This window comes from Canis lupus, chromosome 37 (genome assembly GCF_048164855.1).
Source record: "Canis lupus baileyi chromosome 37, mCanLup2.hap1, whole genome shotgun sequence".
Classification (NCBI taxonomy): domain Eukaryota; kingdom Metazoa; phylum Chordata; class Mammalia; order Carnivora; family Canidae; genus Canis; species Canis lupus.
In genome coordinates, this window is record NC_132874.1 from 4,317,658 (window position 1) to 4,339,186 (window position 21,529).

General features: G+C 43.3%; 1 protein-coding gene across 1 annotated transcript in view; it reads left to right on the top strand.

The window, feature by feature from the left end:
* The window catches only part of DCDC2 (doublecortin domain containing 2), a 162,147-nt gene that overhangs the window by 133,163 nt on the left and 7,455 nt on the right, over positions 1–21,529 (top strand). Inside the window, exon 9 of the mRNA XM_072814232.1 lies at positions 20,381–20,683. Within this exon, the coding sequence (XP_072670333.1) occupies positions 20,381–20,683 (303 nt within the window). The remainder of the gene's footprint in view (positions 1–20,380; positions 20,684–21,529) is intronic.

The window sequence follows — 21,529 nt, forward strand, 5'->3', positions numbered from 1 at the left end:
CTCTCAGGTGCTGGGTGGCCAAGTGACCTACAACATACCGTCAGGTCTTCCTAATATTCCTACAAAGAATAGCCATTTGGGCTGTCCTTTAAAAATTTTTAAACTTTTTTTATAATCATAGAAAATGATGTAACTTAACAAATAGCGTTGAAGAATGAGGTGGATTGGGGTAAACCATGAGATAACAGAGAGGGAGAAAGTTTGATAAAGAAAAAGAATATTGGGAAAAAAAAGAATATTGGCTGGGGATTTTTATCTTGAAAAAAGTCCTCCATTTAGAAAAGCAATTTTTAAAAAATGCTGTGATATTCTCTCCTTTAAGGTCCTTGGAATTGTTGTGGGTGGAATTTATTTTTCATAAAATAATTGCTTAGACAAATACAATTTGCTATGTGTGTCTTGATTTCAGACCAATGGAACACTGTACTCATAGGAGTGAGAGAATGAGACTGAGTGTGTGAGTGTGTGTGTCTGTACATGTTCTTGTAGAAGGGATGAAGTAGTGTTAGTGTTGGTTAAATGATGCAAAAAATAAGTCAGTTAGGCTTTTTAATACAATTCAACCAGATTTCTTACATTGCTAAATGGAAGATGGGAATTGAGTTGGGGAGGGGGAAATCATCACCCCAGGTTCAGGGGAATGAGAAGTCACGAGGAATTGCCACTTGTCCTCTGACTATTATGGTATTTCCTTTTCGGAAAGCAAATTTCACAATCCAGCAGGTTCCATAGATGATCTTCTCAATTATATTTGTCTTAACAGTGTGGCAGTGAAATTGCCGCTCGATTATTCCACAGGCATTTCCCATAAGCATCGCCTTCCTGATGAAAAGCCTAATGTGAAAAAAAAAAAAAAAAAAAAAAAAAAAAAAGAAAAGCCTAATGTGTTAAAAATCACACAGATTTCAAAAATCCAATTTATTACCCAGGATTAGCTACAACTCATAATTTTTCATAAACTCCAGTTATAGGTATTTTTTTCCCTGAGGGAAAATGGAATTTTAAGTCTTCTCTGAAGCTATAATTAAATGTTATATTTTAAGACAAAGAAGACTAATCATCATGTCTATTCAGCCCCTGACAGCTGCCCCAAAACAAGACGAATGGATTCCAAAGTCAAAACGCCAGATATCAAGAGAGAAAAATCTTACCATTATTACCAAAAGAGAAATCTCTTTGTTAAAAATCACTTAACATGTTTCAAAATCTGTGCTAGGTATTTCTTTACTTGTAAGTTTGGTATTGTAGGGAAGTGGGGGAGCTGACGGATGGAATGGTCTCTGATACTACCAGAACAGCCTGGGATAAGTGTGTGCAGAGCTTCGTTTCTTATCTGACTGGGGAGGGTTAGCTTATTAAAATACAAGTATGGAGAGAAAGTGAGTCAACGGATTGGTAGAAGCCAGGCAGCATCAACAATGATGTTGGTTTGAAGGAAATAAAACTGGGTAACAAAAGGTCAGAATTCCTTTCTTCTTTGATCCTATTAATAATAGAGCTGGAATTGGCTAGCACATGTGGCTGGCAAGACATACTTAGGGGGGTCAGGTGTTAGAGTCATTCCCTCTATGGGCCGGTGAGCTTTTGCTCCATATCCTAAGCAGCTCCATATCCTAAGGTGTGGAGAAATGCGTGGAAAGCTCCATTATAGTTAGAACAACTCTGAGGATGGACTCTCATGGTGTTCTTTGTGAAGCGGTCGGTACCCTTTACTAAGTACCTACCAAGCGCCAGGCATCGTCCCAGGCACTTTTATCTCATGTAATTGTGTTGACAGCCCTGAAACATAGGTCTTATCACCCCTATGTTATATATAGAAGGCACGTGAGCTCATGGCAGGTAGAATTGCTTGTCCAGGATTGTACCATTACATAGAGGAGTTTGTTTTTGAATGCACGTCTGTCCAATTTCAAAGTGTATGAATGATCCAGGGAAAGAGTATTAAATGCAACAACAACAAAAACAAAAACAAAAACAAAAACAAAACTCCAAAAGCCAATTATTAGATTAATGAAGGAAAAAATTCCTGCATAAGAAAGGAAAATGTAGTCATCCTATACTACTTGGCTCAGCTATACATGACACTTGCATACACTCCCTTTTGGGCCATACCTAGTTAACTTCTTTGGACTGATTTCCTTTCATCCAAATGGTTCATATTATGACTTTAGTCAGAGGGCCATGGACAAGCGTGTGTGTGCATGCGTGCATGTGTATGTGTGTGTATGTATAAATATCATGTGTAATTGGCCAAGTAATTTATCTCTGCCTGAAAAGCAGATCAAGTTTTAGAGGTAAATATTGCTAGGAGCCAATTCTCCCCTTGTGTTTCTGCATATCTTATGAGCAGAGAGACAGGTTGCCTTTGTTCTGGACTATCTTTTCTTTTTTTCCTTTTTTGGACTGTCTTTTCAAAGATGTTTGAATTAGCTTGGAAGACAGATGTAGTGACTTCCTCTGGAACAATCATTGTCAACTGGAGGCAGTCTTGCCTCTAAGGGATGTTTGGCAATTTCTGGGGACATTTTTGATTGTTAAAACTGAGGGAGTACTCCTGGCATCTGGTGCGAAGTGGCCAAGGATGCTGCTAAATATCTTGTAATGCGCTTGACAGCCCTCACAACCAAAAATTATCCAGTCCAAAATGCTAATACTGCTGAGATGAGAACCCCTGGTGTCGAGCAAAGGCCAGGTTTGTTTATTGTCCGGTATAATAAAGATAATGTCTTCCTGTGATGCAAAGGTCAGGGAGATTTAGTATCTATTATAAAAAATATGGTGCCATCAAACCATATGCTCAAAACTAGTCAACATTGGGAGCAGCTGGGTGGCACAGTCGGTGTAGGATCCGATTCTTGGTTTTGGCTCTGGTCGTGATCTCAGGGCCTGGGATCGAACCCTGTGTTGGGTTCGTGGAATCTTCTTAAGACACTCTTCCTCTCCCTCTGCCCTTCCCACTCCTGTATGCGTACTCTCTCTCTGTGTCTCTCAAATAAATAAATACGTCCATCTGAAGAAGAAACTAGTCAAAATTGCCAATGTTATGTTACGTATGTTCTGGCACAATAAAAGTATTCAGAAAAGATTGGGTTCTTTCCATGGTGATATCCTGGCTACTGCTCTTGTTGTGAGCAATAAAGTTCTTTGTCTCTGACCCAGGAGTCTCATGTCTTTGGCCATGTCCATGAAATCATGGCAGGCTAATGAGTAAGCTTGTAAGTAGGGTAAAACTTCAGACCTTCCATAGGGCTTGCCTCTGCTGCATGGTGTGTGTATGTTTAAGTGCATGTAAATGTGGACTAATTGTAGCTAAGAACATGGCTCAGCTCTGTCCCGATGTTCAGACTCTTGTCATTTTTTAGATGATCTTGGATCTAATACTACTCCCAAACCCATGGGAAACTGAAGAATGGCACTTTTTAAAAAATGTATTTGAGGAGGCCAGAATAAATATTGTTTCTCAGGAGAGAGTTTAGGTCTAACAAGAATAAAGTACTCTTTTAAAAATTAATTTTTTTTGCATGCACACTCCCAATCAGTCTGATTTCTCCTAAGCAGTGGAGCAAGTGGTTACATCCTGGCACTGGTGACTCATGTGGCACTTATAAATTGATGCTTTTCCAAGCTAAGGAGGTAAGAAATGAGCCTGCTCCGAGTTAAGTAAACTGCCTCTAATAAGATCAAGTGGAGAACCCACCATCATCTCAGAAACCCAAGTAATCAAATATCTATAAAATAGGCAAATAACAAGTTATATTTTGGATTTTGTAACATTGTAAAAGAGGGCAGAAGATGGGGATAGTCACTTTTGAGTGGTTTCAGATTATTTTATAGCTCTCCTCATCCATTTGCAGTTAATTTTAAATAGTAAAATAATGAGAATTACAAGATTTTTTTATGCTAAGTAGTTTCATTAAATAACATTTTATTTTATTTTTTTTTAATATTTATTTATTTATTTATTTATTTATTTATTTATTTATTTATTTATTTATTTATGATAGTCACAGAGAGAGAAAGAGAGAGAGGCAGAGACAGAAGCAGGCTCCATGCACCGGGAGCCCGATGTGGGATTCGATCCTGGGTCTCCAGGATCGCGCCCTGGGCCAAAGGCAGGCGCCAAACCGCTGCGCCACCCAGGGATCCCCCTAAATAACATTTTAGCTATATCATGAACACTGGAGCAGTGAAAGCTTTTTTTTTTTAATTGGAGATTGTGATATATACACTTCTTGTTTATTTAAAATATCATTAACCATTAATAAAGTTACACATATAATCTTTTTTAGAATTTAACAACAATTACAGCAAAGGTAGCAATGGCATGCCTCACCCCTTCTCACCTGGTTTCCTGTTCCACAGAGATAACCCATGCGAACCAGTTCCGTTCTTTCTCGTAGAATACACCATGATATTTGTCAACCATACAGCCTTCCCTCTCTTCCATTTTAATACCTCTGAAATCTTTGGATTTTTTTTTTTTTTTAAGATTTTATTTATTTATTCATGAGAGACAGAGAGATAGAGAAGCAGAGACACAGGCAGAGGGAGTAGCAGGCTCCACACAGGGAGCCCGATGTGGGACTCGATCCTGGGATTCCAGGACCACGCCCTGGGCTGAAGGCGGGCACTAAGCTGGAGTCACCCAGGGATCCCAAAATCTTCGGATCTTAAAAGTGATTGCATGTCATCGTTTAATTGGCTTTTTCCCCTCTTATTCTAAGAGGTACATAAAATAACGGACATCCTTTTAAATAGGTGATATCTCCAATTTAATAAAATAAGTTTCTTGATTTTAGTTTTCAGATTTAGATATGATTAACGTTATCTCTAATGCCCCTGGAAGACGGTTATTTAAAACTCTTACTCTTCCCACCCACCAGTAAGGCCACATGCCCGTGCGCTCGCACACACGACCCTCTCAGTTCTCTCCACTCTGATTTTGTGATGATTTTTGGTTAAGTCAGTATTTAATCTGCATGTCATTTTTACCATGTCAGCTTTATTATTGTTAGTTGAGCCACAGAGTGGACTCTTGTTACATTTCCTGAGTACCACTCTCCTCCTCCTTCCTATTTTAGTACTTGTCTTTTTTATTCATTTGCTTAGTTTTCTGTGTAGCTATTACCAAGCCATTTCTAGACTCTGCTAGGCAGTTGACTTCCTCTTACTCTATGCAAGCGTGTGCAGTGATGATACCGTTTCAACTTCATCTTTTCCTCGGACACGTCTGTCATTCATTTGCCTCAGGCTGGTTAGGTATTCTCTAGATCTGCTTTTTAGAGTTATCCTGGTATTTTTTTTCTTTACCATTATTTTGGGAATTTCCTTCACTTCTTTAGGGGATGGCTCTCTTATTTCTTTGATTCCACATCTTCTTTCTGGTTACACCTTCATTTGTTGTGCAATTCACCCAAGTAGCCTCCTGGGAACAGCTGTATGGGAAGCACCTGGTGTTTCGGGCTTTCCAGGTCTGAACATGTCTTTTTCTTTTTCCTTTATTATTTTTTTTTAAGATTTTATTTATTCACAAGAGACACAGAAAGAGACAGAGACATAGGCAGAAGGAAAAGCAGGCTCCCTGAGGGGAGCTTGATGAGGTACTTGATCCCAGGACCCCAGGATCACGACCTGAGCTGAAAGCAGGTGCTCAACCACTGAGCCACCCAGGTGTCCTGAACATGTCTTTTTTTCTACTAAAACTTGACAGTAGGATGGCTAAGTATAAAATTTTAGGTGAGATAATGATTTCTTGGAGAATTTTGAAATCACTACTCAGTTGTCCTTTCCATCCAGAAGGGCAGAAGGGAAGTTTGATGCCATTCTATTTCTTGAATCTTTGTAAATAATCCTTTTTCCCCTCTTTGGAAGCTTTAAGGCTCTTTTTCTTTGTTTCTGCTGTTTTTTTTTTTGTTTTGTTTTGTTTTGTTTTGTTTTGTTTTCTTTTTTAAAAATTTTTTTTTTTTAATTTTTATTTATTTATGATAGTCACAGAGAGAGAGAGGCAGAGACACAGGCAGAGGGAGAAGCAGGCTCCATGCACCGGGAGCCCGATGCGGGATTCGATCCCGGGTCTCCAGGATCATGCCCTGGGCCAAAGGCAGGCGCCAAACCACTGCGCCACCCAGGGATCCCTGTTTCTGCTGTTTTGAAAATTTCCAGTTATGTGCCTTGGTGCAGCTCTTTTTCCTTACTGGACTTGGTACAGAGAGGGATTTTTTTTTTTTTTTTAAGATTTTATTTGTTTGAGAGAGAAAGAGAGAGAGACTTCTTAGACTGACCTTCCACTTATCTCTCCTATGTTCCACCTCTATAATTTTTTCTATTTTTTCAACTTCTTTTAAAATAAGAGATCCTCAGCATTTATCTTCCATCTCTTGTTTTTTCTTGTCATAATATTTTTAATTTCTAAGAGCTCTTTCATATTCTCTGAATATTCATTTTTATAGCATCCTATTCTTGTTTTATGGATGGGATATCTTTATTATCTCCAAGGATTCATCTACTAATTTAAACTTTCTTTTCCTGTACTATCTGTTTCTTTTGAGTTTCTTTGTTTCTTTCTAGGTTTTGATCTCTGTCTCCATGTTAGAGGTGTTCTTTGGCTGCTTGGTTAGATTTTTTTTTTTTTAATTGAAATATATCTGACATGTAACATTTTATAAATTTAAGGTGTATGTTTGGTTAGATTTTAGGGTGAAGCATTAGGGAAACTCTATGCTTATGGGCACAGCTCCTCAGGTTGGGGGAGTTCACTGCAGGGTGATTGGTTTTTGCCATTTCATTGGCAGACCTCCATTTTTCATTGTTGTTTTGGGTTGTCTCTTTTCTTTGAATGGAATCTTTCCAGTATGTCAGCATGACCATGGGATGGGGACCTTGGGATTTTGTGTTAGGTAAAGAGATTTATTCTTGGTTTCAATAGGTGTCCTAGGTGCCCTTGTTCTCAGCTGCACTGAGTCCAGCTCCCTTGTAGTTCAACATCTTTAGAGAAGAAACCTCCTGTATTTCTCAAGGGCGGGGGTGGGTGGGTGGGGAAGAGTGGATCTGGGGAGTCTTTCTGCTTCTTTTAAAGACTCTAAGCCAGTCCCCCTATTTTTAGTCACACTGACCCCTATTTACACCACTTCTTCCAGACAGAGATGGTGCCGCCAGTCCCTCAGCCTTCTATAGGTCCTTCAGCATGCAGAGGTTTGCTTCTTGGATTCTCCTCCCACAGGAGCGAATTTTAATGGTATCAGTTCTGCTGTTACTGGCCCTATATCTTTTAGCTTTACTGTTTCTTGGAGTTTGTGGCTTTTATTTCCTCTCCAGGCTTCTGTACCCATACCGGTTCATTCTTTTAAAAAAATTGCCTCTATTGACAGTTTAGAGGGACATCAGAAGGGAGCTGAGGAGAAAAAACCCTCACATTTGTTCAACTTGCCATGTTTAACCAGAAACCACTTCCACACTAATTCGTCACAGGGAAAATAAACGGTCTTTATAGAATTTCCGCTAGTGATGGAAACTGGCAGTTTGTGACCAAATCTCTTAGAATCTTCTCTGGCTGGCTTGGGGCTTACAGGATCTCCTTACTACCCCAGATACTCTTCAGCATCCCAAACCGCAGCACATCATGTTATAAACACCCGTCCTGGATTATACACTTATGTCATTTGCCCAGAATCTGGGGGCATTTGAGCTTGTGATCATTACACATAAAGAATACGCCATTAAAAAATCTGGAGTTGAGGCACTTGGGTGGCTCAGTTGGTTAAGCATCTGTCTTCAGCTCAGGTCATGATCCCAGGACCCTGGTATGGAGGCGGGGGGGTGGGCTCCCTGCTTAGCAGAGAGTCTGCCTCTTCCTTTCTCTCTGCTCCTCCCCCTGCTTGTGCTCCCCCCTTTCTGTCAAATAAACAAAACCTTAAAAAAAAAACAAAAACAGATGCTGGTGCAAACTTCTTATTTTGCCATCAAAGACACGAAGCCCTATCTTCCCACAGAGCCACAGCCTGTTGATGAGGGAGTCCACACAGGCACCCAGGGCTCCTAGCTTCTAGCTTGGAACTCTCTCTCTTTGAACACCTTGAGGAAGGGCAGTGGGGGAGATTAGGGACTTCTAGTTTTCCCACAAACAGCAACACATTCCATCTGTGTGGAGGGCGACTCAGCTATCTCTGCCCTCACTGAAGTGAGAGGGATCATTGTATAAACAATATTTCCACCATTCTTTCTTCTCAAGTCCTCTCCTCTCTGTGAATCACGTTCACGTTTGCTGCTGCAAGCCTCGTGCACAGCTGCAGGAGTTAAGATGGGGTGATCTGGCTTCTTGATTTCCCCGTGCATCATCAACAAGGCTGTTTGTGACATCCCGTTTGTAGATTTGTGTTTACTTGACAGAAATGGTATTAAACATTAAAATATAGCCTTCAGGGATTTCTGATGTAAGCAAGAGAAAATCAACATTTACTTCTAAAGTGAGAGAACTTAATGGAGATTTTTTTTTCCCCTAATGATGACTAAAATATTCTCAAGCTATCTAAATATAAGTTTTCCGTGTAGTATGTGTTCCCCTCTGGGTGTCTCAGGAGCATGGGGAGCTCCATGGGCTCAGGTGAGCCACTCTCAGCAGGTGGCTGGCCAGAGCCTCACTCTGCTGTGTCCTTGCAGGGTCACATCGGTGAACATAGCCACCTTCTGTGTAGGTCACGGTACTTCAAACCACATCTAAACCTTTTATTATTTTTTTCTTTTCCCTCTATGAAAGCTGAAAACGGGGAAGCAGTCCACTGCGATCATGAAAAATTGAAACTGATTATTTCAAAACACCTCATTCTTGGGGTGGACATGACTTTCAGTTTCCATGGCAACAGAACTAAAAACAAGTAGGGTGACTTCTGTATCTGCAACGCCAGGGAAATCCACATAATCTCCTTCCAGAAGAGCCAGAAACAATCCCTCACTCTTTCCCAAAGCGCAGATGTGCTTGTGAATGGTACATGTGAAGAGGAAGAGGAGGTATCTGAGGTTGTCGTTTTGGTGCTCATCTCCAACTCCTGGTAGGGTGTGCTTCAGGGAGGAGACCTGTGGTTAGGGAGGATACTTCAACTAGAAAGTTCTAGCTGGTGCTGTTACCTGAGATAGCAAGAGTCTTAAACCTTTAACGTCTGTTCCTCAGAGAATTTTGACATAACTATAAGACAAACTAACATTCACTTCTGAAGTGGGCAGAATGTCAGCTGTGGTCTCTGATTAGATGCCGTCCCCATTTCTAATTTTCGGTGCTGCTGCGGCTGTCAGAGGTGTGATGTGAGTTTAAAGTGCAAGTCATTCGAGCAACCCCAGCTGTCTGAGAATACCATCCAAGTAATTGATGCTTTCGACATTTTGTGACTCATTTCCATATAATTTCCATATTCCATCTTCCTTCTTCATACCACTCAGGAATCCTGAGTTAACCTTCGTCCCCGCACGCACATTCTCTAGGAATCCTGAGTACTTACGGTTTCCCCTGAGCCGTCCCCACTAGGACGCAGCAAGCGCTAATAACTATCAGACCTTTCCTGACTTGTCATACAAATCAGCCATTATCTCAGGCTGCCCATTGCAAAATAAGTAGTAAGAAATGCATATAAGCCAGTGCAGGCAAGAGACATCTGGAATGCCAGCACTGATGTTGTATTAAGGAGAAATATGGAACATTTCTAGTGGAAGTTTTGGGTTTTTTTAAATTTTTTATTTATGATAGTCACAGAGAGAGAGAGAAAGAGAGAGAGGCAGAGACACAGGCAGAGGGAGAAGCAGGCTCCATGCACCGGGAGCCCGACGTGGGATTCGATCCCGGGTCTCCAGGATCGCGCCCTGGGCCAAAGGCAGGCGCTAAACCACTGCGCCACCCAGGGATCCCCTCTAGTGGAAGTTTTTAAGAGCAATTGCTTATGGTAAATAATGTGCTTTTTTTTTTTTTTTTTAAGAGGGAGGATGGGGAAAGGTTAGAGGGAGAAGGAAAAAGGAGAATATATATATTTTTAAGATTTTACTTATTTATTCATGAGAGACAGAGAGAGAGAGGCAGAGACACAGGCAGAGGGAGAGGCAGGCTTCCCGAAAAGAGCCCAATGCGAGACTCCATCCCGGACCCTGGGATCACGACTGGAGGGGAAGGCAGATGCTCAACTGCTGAGCCACCCAGGCATCCTGAGAAGGGGAATCTTTCTTTTTTTTTTTTTTTTTTTTTAAGATTTATTTATTTATTTATTCATGATAGACAGAGAGAGAGAGAGAGAGAGAGAGAGAGGCAGAGACACAGGAGGAGGGAAAGCAGGCTCCATGCCGGGAGCCCGACGTGGGACTCGATCCTGGGGCTCCAGGATCGTGCCCCAGGGCAAAGGCAGGCGCTAAACCATTGAGCCACCCAGGGATCCCGAGAAGGGGAATCTTAAGCAGACTCCTTGCTGAGCATGGAGCCCGATGCAGAGACTTGATCTCACAACCCTGGGATCATGACCTGAGCCCAAACCAAGAGTCCTATACTCAACCGACTGAGCCACCCAGGTGCCCCTAAGTAATGTGCTTTTTGAAAGGTAAAAGTTCTTGGCTTTCTTATAAAAACTTCTCTGTTTAAGGGTACATACTATGTGTAGTTGTACACGTGTGTGTAACGTGTCTGTTATTGTAGCTGCTTTGGGGATGTTGAGGTCAGAAGGGCCTTGAGGCTGGAACCATTTAAATGACTTCTGTGATCCTTGTTGCATTATTATGTACGTTGGTTTAGTGAGTGTCTTGGAGAGGGTATAATGAATACCCTTCCTTGATTCCTGTGAAGCATGGAAATTGTGCTTTATACAGGACGTAGGATTCCACAGTTATTCATAGGAATCGGCTAGTCCTGAGATTTTAGGATGGATGTAATGTTTGGAGGAACAATTCCTACTCAAAAACTAGTTCTCTTAAATTTTAGTTAGTTGGCTAAAATTTGAGGTAAATGTCAGGGGAGAAGACTTGAAGTATAGGTGAAGTATCTTCCTGATATTGTTGCCTTTGCAATGAAATGCTGTCTCCTTTTTATTACGTGACTCTTAATGAACAGGGTAATGTCATCAGAATAAATCTTGCAGAATTGTCTTTATGGCTAAGCAACACTCTGTTGATAGTCAAGTCTATTTTCTCCCAGCTTTCAATAAAATTGATATTTTTTTAAACATAAAAAATACTATTTTTATTTAAAGAGGCACTATTTCAAGTCTATTTACAATTATAAATTTTAACCAAAAGTGCTTTCTGGAGGGATGGCTCAGTGGTTGAGTGTCTGTTTTGGGCTCAGGTCGTGATCCTGGGGTGCAGGGATCAAGTCCTGCATCTGGCTCCCCACAACAAGCCTGCTTCTCCCTCTGCCTGTGTCTCTGTCTCTCTCTTGGTGTCTCTCATGAATAAATAAATAAAATATTAAAAAAAAAAACCTTCCCAAAGTGGTGGTTTATTTCTGACCATACCTGGAGAGTACCCTGTAAATACGAGCCTTGTCACCATCATCTGTCCCTTCCCAAAGTGGTTTATTTCTTCATACCTGGAGAGTGCCCAGTAAATATGAGCCTTGTTACCATCATCTGTCCCTTCCCAAAGGCACATATTGTGCTGGTTTTTACCTGTAGGAAGCATATTTGTGTTTAATTCAAGACAGTGGTATGTAATACCATGGTAAATGTGGCAGTGGATACAAAGGTGAATAAGGAAGCGCTCTTGCTTCTAGAAACTTCCAGAGGGCCTCTGCAGAGCCAAGACTGATATTTCCCCATTATTTCATAATCATTCCAAATATCTTTCAAGGCATCTACTTGATAGCAACTTTGTGTATCACATAAATAGTGTATAATCGCACACGGTAAGTAGAGTGTACTGTTGGAATCTGGCAGGTGTCATGAGAGCACAGGTAAGGCATGGTGAAAGGAAGAGCATTGCAGGTGAAGATAGAGAGAACAGAATGAGTTAATAGCGTGGTGCAGGGGACAGGCCAGGGCTCCTTTCAGCCTTTTCCACAGAGGGCATTCATTCTCCCCTGTTCCCCAGCCCCCCGAGTACTTATGTCTGGGAAGGTCTGGGTTTGTCCTCCCTACCCTGCCACATCCAGCCAGCCCTCTTCCCTTCATGAGGAGCCCAACATCTCTAGTTTGTGCTGAGGGACTTTTAAAGGAAACAGTGTGGAGGGGAGAAGGAGGGAGAGAGAGGGAAGAATATGAATATGAACATGAACGCCTGTGGAGCTGAGGAGAAAATGGAGGTAAGGTGGTCTTGGTGAGCGTAGTGGTCTGCCCAGCTGTGAAACAAAGTACCCCAGCTGGGTGGCTTCTGCAGTAGACATTTACGGGGTCCCCCATTCTGGAGGCTGGGAGTCTGAGATGGTGTTGGCGGGTTGGTTTCTTCTGCATGCTCTCTCTTCAGCTGGTGGATGGATGTCTTCTCCCCAAGTCTTCACATAGTCTTCACTCTGTACCTGTCTGTGTCCTAATCTCTTGTAAGGATCAGTCATGTTGGACCAGAGCCCACCCTGTGGACCTCATTTCAAGTTAATTACCTCTTTAAAGGCTCCAACTCCAAATACAGTCACCTTGTCAGAGGTTAGGTCTTCAGCATGTAAATTTTGAGGGGACACAGTTCAGCCCCAAACAGTGAGAACGTGGGGTTTGTTTAGGCAGAGGCAGCATCTGCCTAGTACATGAAAAGACCAATATTCAGGGATGCCTGGGTGACTCAGTGGTTGAGCATCTGCCTATGGCTCAGGTCCTGATCCTGGGGTCCTGGGATCGAGTCCCATATCAGGCTCCCTGTGGGGTGGACAATCTCAGTGGACCAGAGTTTTAAATATCAGTTTGCATTTTTTAAAAAGATTTATTTATTTGAGAGAGAGAAAGAGAGTGAGAACGAGCACAGGGGGGTAGAGGGGCAGACAGCATCTCAAGCAGACACCCCACTGAGCATGGAACCTGACATGGGGCTCCATCCCAGGACCCCCAACATGACCTGAATGGAAATCAAGAGCCGACCACTTAACCAATTGAGCCACCCAGGGGCCCCAACATCAGCCTGCATTTTAACTGTATTTACCCATAAGGGCAAGACTGTCGCTAAGTGTCTTCTATGACTTTTTTGTTTTTTGTTTTTTGTTTTTTGTTTTTTGTTTTTGTGGGAATGAGATTTGGAAGGGAGATTGCTCTGAGTGGCCCACCAGAACACAAGTTCATTAGTGTAAACCCTGTGCTTGGCTTTTTCATCAGACAACCCCTAGAATCCTTCCATCCAATGGCAAGAAAAGTGGAGTGATGCCAGTAATAAACACAGATGTAGCTTGTTACGTTTACAGTGGTCTTTTCTGTGCATGGTCCTATTTGTTCCTACTACAATCCTGTGAGGTTGTTGTGATCATCCTCCAGTTCCAGAGGGGACTCAGGCCAGGTGTGCTGACTTCATTGGTACTAGGGTACTTTGCTGGCCTGAAGCAAGTCGCAGCTGCCTCACCCTGCACAGTGTGTATTTGACATTGCCTGTCGATGCCACCACTGCAGCAAACATCAGCAGTCACAGGTCGTGTGCAGGAGACCCCCGTGCTGTTGCTCAGGTAGGAACACCATCTCTCAGGATCACCTGAGAACTGGCTCCTGCCAGGTTAAGGGGCGAGATCTGCATGGGTGCTCTGCTTCCTTAGCTGCAGGAAGGACCTGTGATGGGACCTGGGGAAAAGGTTTTTTTTTTCCCTTCCTGTTTCTCTTCCTTCTTCCTCACCTCCCTCAAGATGAATTACCATTTCTTAGTCTTTTCTTTTCCTTTGGGATACCTGCGCCTTCCTCCCCATACTGCCCAGCCCCTCCTTTGGCTGTTGTGTCTACCCCTCTCTATCTAAATTATTAAACGTTATCAGGATCTTTGTATGGTTCTTTGAGGTGGGAGTGGAACGTGGGCTCTGTGTACCTGAGCCTTGCTCAGTGACTAAACGCTGGTGCCTGGCTAACTCTGACTGTGACCGTGTCCCCGGCAGTCAGGCAGGTCCAGCTAAGTGGACAGAGGCTAAGAACTCCGTGGGGATTTTAAATAGTTGTAAAGATTTTTTGGAGGGAGTCAGGGGACTAGGAATATTTTTCTAGCACTTTCTATGTTTCTAAGTAAGCTGCTAGTCTCAGATCTGTTTGTTCATTCATTCAGCACCACCAATGACTTCCTACTACCAGTCACCTGATTTTTGGGAAGGGAAGCTTTTTACACCTGAGACAAGAGAGATGCCTGCCTAGAGTGTGATTGCAGAATAAAGCAGGGAAGATAACCAGAAGTTGGTTCCTCAGTTAGGTGGCCACACAGAGCCGGCCACATAGCTCTCCCTGGTGGTCAGGAGTTGGGGCATATGATTCCTTTAAAAATTGAAGCAAGAGGAGCACCTGGGTGGCTTGGTTGGGCATCCAACTCTTGATTTCAGCTTAGGTCATGATCTCAGGGTCGTGGGATTGAGCTCCGTGTTGGACTCTGTGCTGGGTATAGAACCTGCCTAAGATTCTCTTTCCCTTTCCCTCTGTATCTCCCTTCCAGCTTGTTCTCTCTCTCTTTCTAAAAGAAAAAAAAAAAGAAATTGAAGATTCTCCTAACATACAACTGAACATTAACCGTTCTTAAATATACAGATCTGTGGCCTTTAGAACATTCATGATGTTGTTCAGCTGTTACCTCTGTCTAGTTCCAGATCATTTTCCATCTCCCCAAAAGGAAACCCCATGCCTATTTTTAAAAAAGATGTATTTACTTATTTGAGACAGACAGAAACAGAGTGTGCAAGCAGGGGGAGGAAGAAGCAGACTCCCCACTGAGCACAGAGCCGGATGTGGGGCTCCATTCCAGGACCCTGAGATCATGACCTGAGTTGAAACCCAAGAGTTGGACGCTCAACCAACTGAGCCACCCAGGTGCCCCAAAACCTCATGCCTATTAAGTGAACTTTCCCATTCTCCCCTCTCCCCATGCCTGGCAACCACGAATCTGGTATCTGTCTCTTTAGGTTGACCCATTCTGAATGCTTCACAGAAATGAAATCCTCCAATATGTGACTTTCTGTGGCTTTGTGCAGAGCTGTCTAACTCACAGCCTGCCCCCCAGGGAAGAGCTGTACTAGCTGTTAGATGACATCCCAAGGCCTTCTAAGAAGGACATTCACCCGAGTAAACTCTCCTTTGTGGGTGTCCCACTGCCAGGGCCGAACATCAGGCCACTGTTGTGTGAGGGTCATTGGAGTCCCGGAGAGTTTCTCTACAGCAAGAGAAGGAGGGAAAGGATTGAGGAAGTGAGCAGAGCTGACTTTGCCTCCTTTCTTCCTCATTGTCCTGAAGGACAGCTTCCTCCCCCCAGGGACCCCCACCCTACTGTGGAATGAGCATTCTTTTGCTTCTCTGCAGGCCTTCACCATGGTATAGATTTTATCTGTGTGTGTGTGTGTGTGTGTGTGTGTGTGTGTGTGTGTGAATGGGTGTGAAACCCGGTGTTCCTTCCGGGGACGATTTGATTGATGTATGCACTGGAAACATCCTTAATAATTTAATGCCTGCTTCAAAGGAGATTACACCAAAAAGCACATTGCTTTTCATTTATTCATTACAGATATGTCAGAGCAGAATTTTTTTTTTTCCTGGCCTGAGTTGTAGTGTCATAGTAATAATAAATTGTGTTCTACACTGTGGATATTTTCGAGGATTAAAAACCTTTTAACTCATGTTACTGTCTTATTTAAACTGATCCATTTGGTAGTGCAGCACCTCTATGTTGCATTTCGTAAAGTTGCACTAACCAGATGTGGCTTCATGTGAAGACGGTAAAATAGCCATGTTGGGAAAGTCTAATAGAAGTAATGGGATGGGAGGTGTAATACTAGGTGTTAGCAGTGGTGCTAGTGTGTTGTGCCCAAGATTGCGAATCCGAGAAACCACCAAGGAGCTGACACCGATGCAAGCGCATATTTATTAGCAAGCTCGAGCTTGGGTCCAAGTATACTCGACACAGCGGAGCAGGGACTTGGACCTCGAAGTGGGTTACAGCTGGGTTTTTTATAGGCTGGTCTAGGGGATTTTCAGAAGGGGTGGAAGAATTTCTCCAAGTCCTGTTTACATTCTGATGTGGGGCTTTCAAGGGCATTGAGCTCTGTTCTTATTTTAATATGGGACTTTCTACCATGGGTGTGGGCTCTGTTGTCTTTCTGATATGGGATTCTCTGCCGAGGGCAATTCTGAGCTCTGTTGTCTTTCTGATATGGGATTACCTGCCAAGGACATTGAGGACATTCTGCAGTTTTTCCCATAAAGTTCAGCTCCTATTCACAGGGGCCTAAGATGGCTGTACTTGTGCTAATGCTAAACATGAGGTGGGATGGCCTTAATTTTTCTCGGCCTCCACAAGTGATGGTGGAAGAACAGGGCCTGAATTCAGGACTGGGTGTCTCCTTCCTTGGAGAGAGGTTAGAGTTTGTCCCAGTTGCTTGCATGAAAAGAAGAAAAAAAAATGTATATGTTTTTGGAAATTGGTAGTGAGGAAGAGGAGAAACACAAAACTAAGAACTAAGAACTAACTCACACTCGTTTTGCCACCTTTTGGTATAAATCTAGATTTCATGAAGGGAAAACAGACTTTTCCTGTTGACACAGAAGTAGTCACCTTGGGGCACCTGGGTGGCTCAGTCTGTTGAGCATCTGCCTTCGGCTCAGGTAATGATCTCAGGGTCCTGGGATGGAGCCCCGCTTCGGACTCCCTGCTCAGTGGGGAGTCTGCTTCAACCCTTGCCTCTGCCTGCTGCCCCACCCCTACTCATGTGCACGCGCACACACACTCTCTCTCAAATAAATAAATAAGATCTTTAAAAAAAAAAGAATTAAAAAAAAAAAGAAGTCACCTTAACAGACTTCAGCAAGCTCTTGTATTCTCAGAGAGAAGGAACAGATCTAGATTCCTAAATGATCACCATAAATTTTGGGTTTTCTCTGTTATTATTATTAAATGCTTTTATTATAAAATTCTGTATAATTTCTCTTTCAAATCAAAACCAAATGGGCAAGTTAAGGTACCTTAATGATTTCTAGGAGGGTGATAGACAATTATCCAGTTCTCAGAAATAATTTAAAAAGAAATGTGCTCTTGTTGGCCATTAGTGCTGTAGTATTTTTGGATTTTTGTATGTAATGCTTCAGGGACTCTGCCTAACAATCTTTATAATGTTCCCTCCTAGATCACACCAAAAGTCTTTAATAGAGATCCAGAAATGTTTTTGTTCTCAGGTCGGTCATTCTTTAAACATTAAAAGCGATGTTGCCTCTTGCAGAGTCACATTTTCTGGCTGTTGAAAACACGGTAGTGACTATGTGAAATAGCAGCTTCTCCCATTGTTTGAGGAAGAATAGCAGGACTTGGCAAAATATTGCCTTGGGGGGCAGCCCGGGTGGCTTAGCTGTTTAGTGCGGCCTTCAGCCCAGGGTGTGATTCTGGAGACCCGGGATCGAGTCCCATGTTGGGCTCCCCGCAGGGAACCTACTTCTCCCTCTGCTGGTGTCTCTACCTCTCTGTGTCTCTCATGAATAAATAAATAAAATCTTTGGGATGCCTGGGTGGCTCAGCGATTGAGCATCTGCCTTCAGTTCAGGGTGTGATCCCGTGATCCTGGGATCGAGTCCCACATCGGGCTCCCTGCATGGAGCCTGCTTCTCCCTCTGTCTCTGCCTGTCTCTCTGTGTCTCTCATGAATAAATAAATAAAATATTTTAAAAAAAATACTGCCTTGGGTTCAAATCCTAGCCCTACTTGGTGACCACTGCTGAAGCGTTGAGTGGTTTCTCATCTTCCTTATGTGGGTAAGAGATATAAGAAGTGTACTTTGCAGGGTTGTTGTGAGGGTTTCAGGAATGATAAATGGATGAGCACAGAGCATGACACTCAGCATGGACGGGAGACGTGTGCTGCACTGTGTTCTCCACCCACAAGCAGTGTTCACGCGGTGTTGCATTGGTCACGGTGACCAGAGCCTGGAGACCTGATGGCAGGCTGCCACCCCCACTGTGAAAGGTCCCTTTCCTGACCCATGTTCTGGGCACTTCTCACCTCATGCTGTATTATACTGTGCCCTGTGACTGCGCTGCTCTGAGCTCCCTGATTCGAGACTCTGTCATATCTGTCTCTGAATGTCCAGCGTCTAGACTATTGTTCAGCCCAGGTGGGTCTCCAGGCCCAGTCATGAGGGTTATGGTGACAGATCCCTCCAGATGTCTTTTTAGGGTCACACATCCTTCTGAGTCACTAAGAAAGGAGCTTCTGGGTCTGGGTTCGAAACCCTTCAGCGTTTTCTTGACCTCTTGAGTGGGAAGCCACCCACCGTGATTCTCTGAGTTGGCTCCTTCTTCTAGCTCTTCCTCACCTCGAGTCCCCTCTCTGACATTTCCTCTCTTCTGCTTTCATAATGACAGTGCCCACCCTCTCACTTACCAGACTCTTCCATTGCCCATTGCTCGAAGCGTGTCTGCCTCATTGCTTTGCCATGAGTGTTCTCTGTACAGAGAGAGTGGGATAGGGCTTAGGAGATGGGAGCATACTGTTTTGCCTCTTCAGGATTGGAAGTTTTTTTCGCCTTCAGTTAGGTCTTATACATAAAAGCTGGAAATCCTTGCCAAGCATTGTGGGGTTCCATGCCATAAATCTTTGTCTTTTCTCTTAGCACCATCTGGCAGATTCATCCACACACATACATGCCCATTTCTGGCCTTCCTAGGGGCCTCGCCCTGGGCAGCAAGCTTAGGGGTGTTGGGGGCCCCATGCCTTTCGACATGGGGCATAAGCATCTGAGTGGAAATGTGAAAGACAGAGCCACACTGTACTATTATTTAAGCTGTGAGAAGACAAAACACCACGGTTATTGGAATATCTTAAGAGCAACTGATTTTTTTCTTTCATTTTTTTAAAGTATGTCTTTGATAATCATGCGGTCAAAACTGAGACTCTACTTTGAGCAGAATATAAGCTTTCATGGTTCAACATTTTCCACTTCAAAATAATGTGTCGAGTTTTGCCCTGAACTTTCAGTCTACTTTGTTTGTTTTCCCTTTACTTCCAAAATGGAGAGTATTATGTTAATTTTACAAGAAGACCATGAAGACCTCATAACAAGCATTTGTGCAGCTTGAGGAGAATGGATTTCCAGAGCTACAAGGGGGGGGGGGGGCAGGGGTAATTGCATCTCAGACCCTCCTTTTATAGATGCTGGAGGACTAGGTGACCTGTCTACTGTCAACCAGAAAGAGGCAGGGCTAGAGTCCTAATTTAGAACAAGTCCTGTTCTTTCCTACACTTTAAAAGAAAAGCTGTTATTTTATTGGAGGCAATGAAAAACCTGAGGATTCTAGGAGAGAGTGTATCAGACAGATGGGGAGCGACTCTAATGTTTTCTTAGGATGTGATGTGCCAGGTACTGTGGTAGGCATGCATATAACTTCTCTCATTTATTCCCCCTGGGTGTTTTATTATATTCTCCTTTTATAAGTGGGGACTCTGGTGCTCACAGAGTTAGCTGATGGATGGCCAGTGCTTGAACCTGGGTCTCCAAAGTCTTGGCTCTGGAAGTCAGCCCCTTGTGTCTTTTAAAGCAGCTTTACATGTATCCAAATAACTGTGAAATGCCTAATTGGAGCTTATAAATTCCTGAGCACTTATTGTTTTTATAGAAAGAACATATAGTTTCTTGGCCTTAGATCTGCACGATCGTTTTTGTGTTTTGAGATACACCATGAACTCCCAGGCATTGTGTAGGAAGTGGTCCACATCTGGTGCTAGATGACTTGGGTTCCCATCCTGGTACTACCACCATCGCCCTCTTTCTGTACTTAGAGACGTAAATACACACCAGGCAGTTGTGGTAAGGATGATGACATCTCCGCAGGACTTTTTGTCTTTTTTTTTTTAAACCTCCTCCTCAGGGTGGGACACTCCACTAGATATTGGCCAAGGACCCTGCAGTCTGGCTTCCTTTCTGCCCCAGGGGCTTCTAAGCACTGGAGGTACATGCTTCATCCCAGATCTGGCTCTTCCACTTATGTACAGTAGGATCTTGGGCTAGATACTTGGTCTCTTTGTACCTTAGTTTTCTCACCTGTAATAGGGGAATAATACTAACCTCACAGGATTGTGGTGAGGAGCCAATGAGGAAATCGTGGTGAAGAGTGGCGTTTAGTAGATATTCAATGAGAGTTAGCACGTTCTCTACTGCAGACTGCTATGCACATGTAAGGAAGTTTTACCTGACTGTGGTTTAGTAATTATTACATCATTCTAATGTGCAGTGCAGAATCTCTGTTGCGCTGCTTGCTTTCATCTGTTATTCATTCTGACCCACCAGAGACCAGCAGAAATAGTAGATGAGGAAGAAGATGGAGAGAAAGCAAACAAGGATGCAGAGCAGAAAGAAGACTTTTCGGGAATGAATGGTGAAGTTGAAGAAGGAGGAGATCTGGAGGCTACAGAAGCCTCTGAGGAGGTGGAGGAGGTCCCGGACCACAGGGAGGAGCCTGCAGGTCCCACCCGAGGTAATGGAGGCACCGATGAAGAAAATGGGGAGGAGCTGGATCAGGTTACTACTGAGCTTCAGGAGGCAGTGGACGAGGATGTCAAGTCTCAAGGAGCTGGCACTGGACAAAATGAGGTAATTCTATTGCTTTTGCTCCCTGGTGTTCATGCTCGAATGTGTGTGTGGTGTGCATGCCCAGGCACTTAGCAAATTATTCAAGCACTTAAGACTTTCTTAAGTCTTTCTTTGAAACCACTTACTGTTGAGCAGAGAAGGACTCAATACCATTTACTCGACTATGTTATTTCAGTCCATTAATAAGTATTGTCATCCATCTATCAGAATCCATGCGTCTGTCCTGTCATCCACCTACTCATCCATCTGTCTATTCACCCATTCATCCGCCTATCTATCCACTCACCCACCCACTCATCTACCCATCCATCTACTCATCCATCCATTTCACCCACCCATCCACTCATCTACCTACTCATCTACCCACTCATCCCCCCTGCCACCCACTCACCCACCCATCCCCTTACCCACCCACCCATCTATCCACTCACTCATTTACTGCTCACTCATCCATCCACCCATCCCCTCACCCACCAATCTACCCACCCATCCCCTCATCCACCCATCTACCCACTCATCTACCCATTTCACCCATCCACCCACTCATCCACCCACCTACCCATCCATCCATCCTAATCTCATTCTACAAAGTTTGCAGAGGTCCTAAGAATGTATATAACAAATATAAACAAATGCAAATACATTAAGATCAGGAAAGGTACAGACAAGAAAGGAGCATCAAGGCCATGAGACCTAGACATGAAAGAAAGAACGTCACCTCTGTCACAGGTGACGTCTTTGGAGATGTTAGTTTGACTTGTGTAGTCTGTGTTAAATGGATTAGCCAAATTAAGCATTTGATGCACCAGAACTTAATAACGTGGTTCTACTTATTATACATAGAGG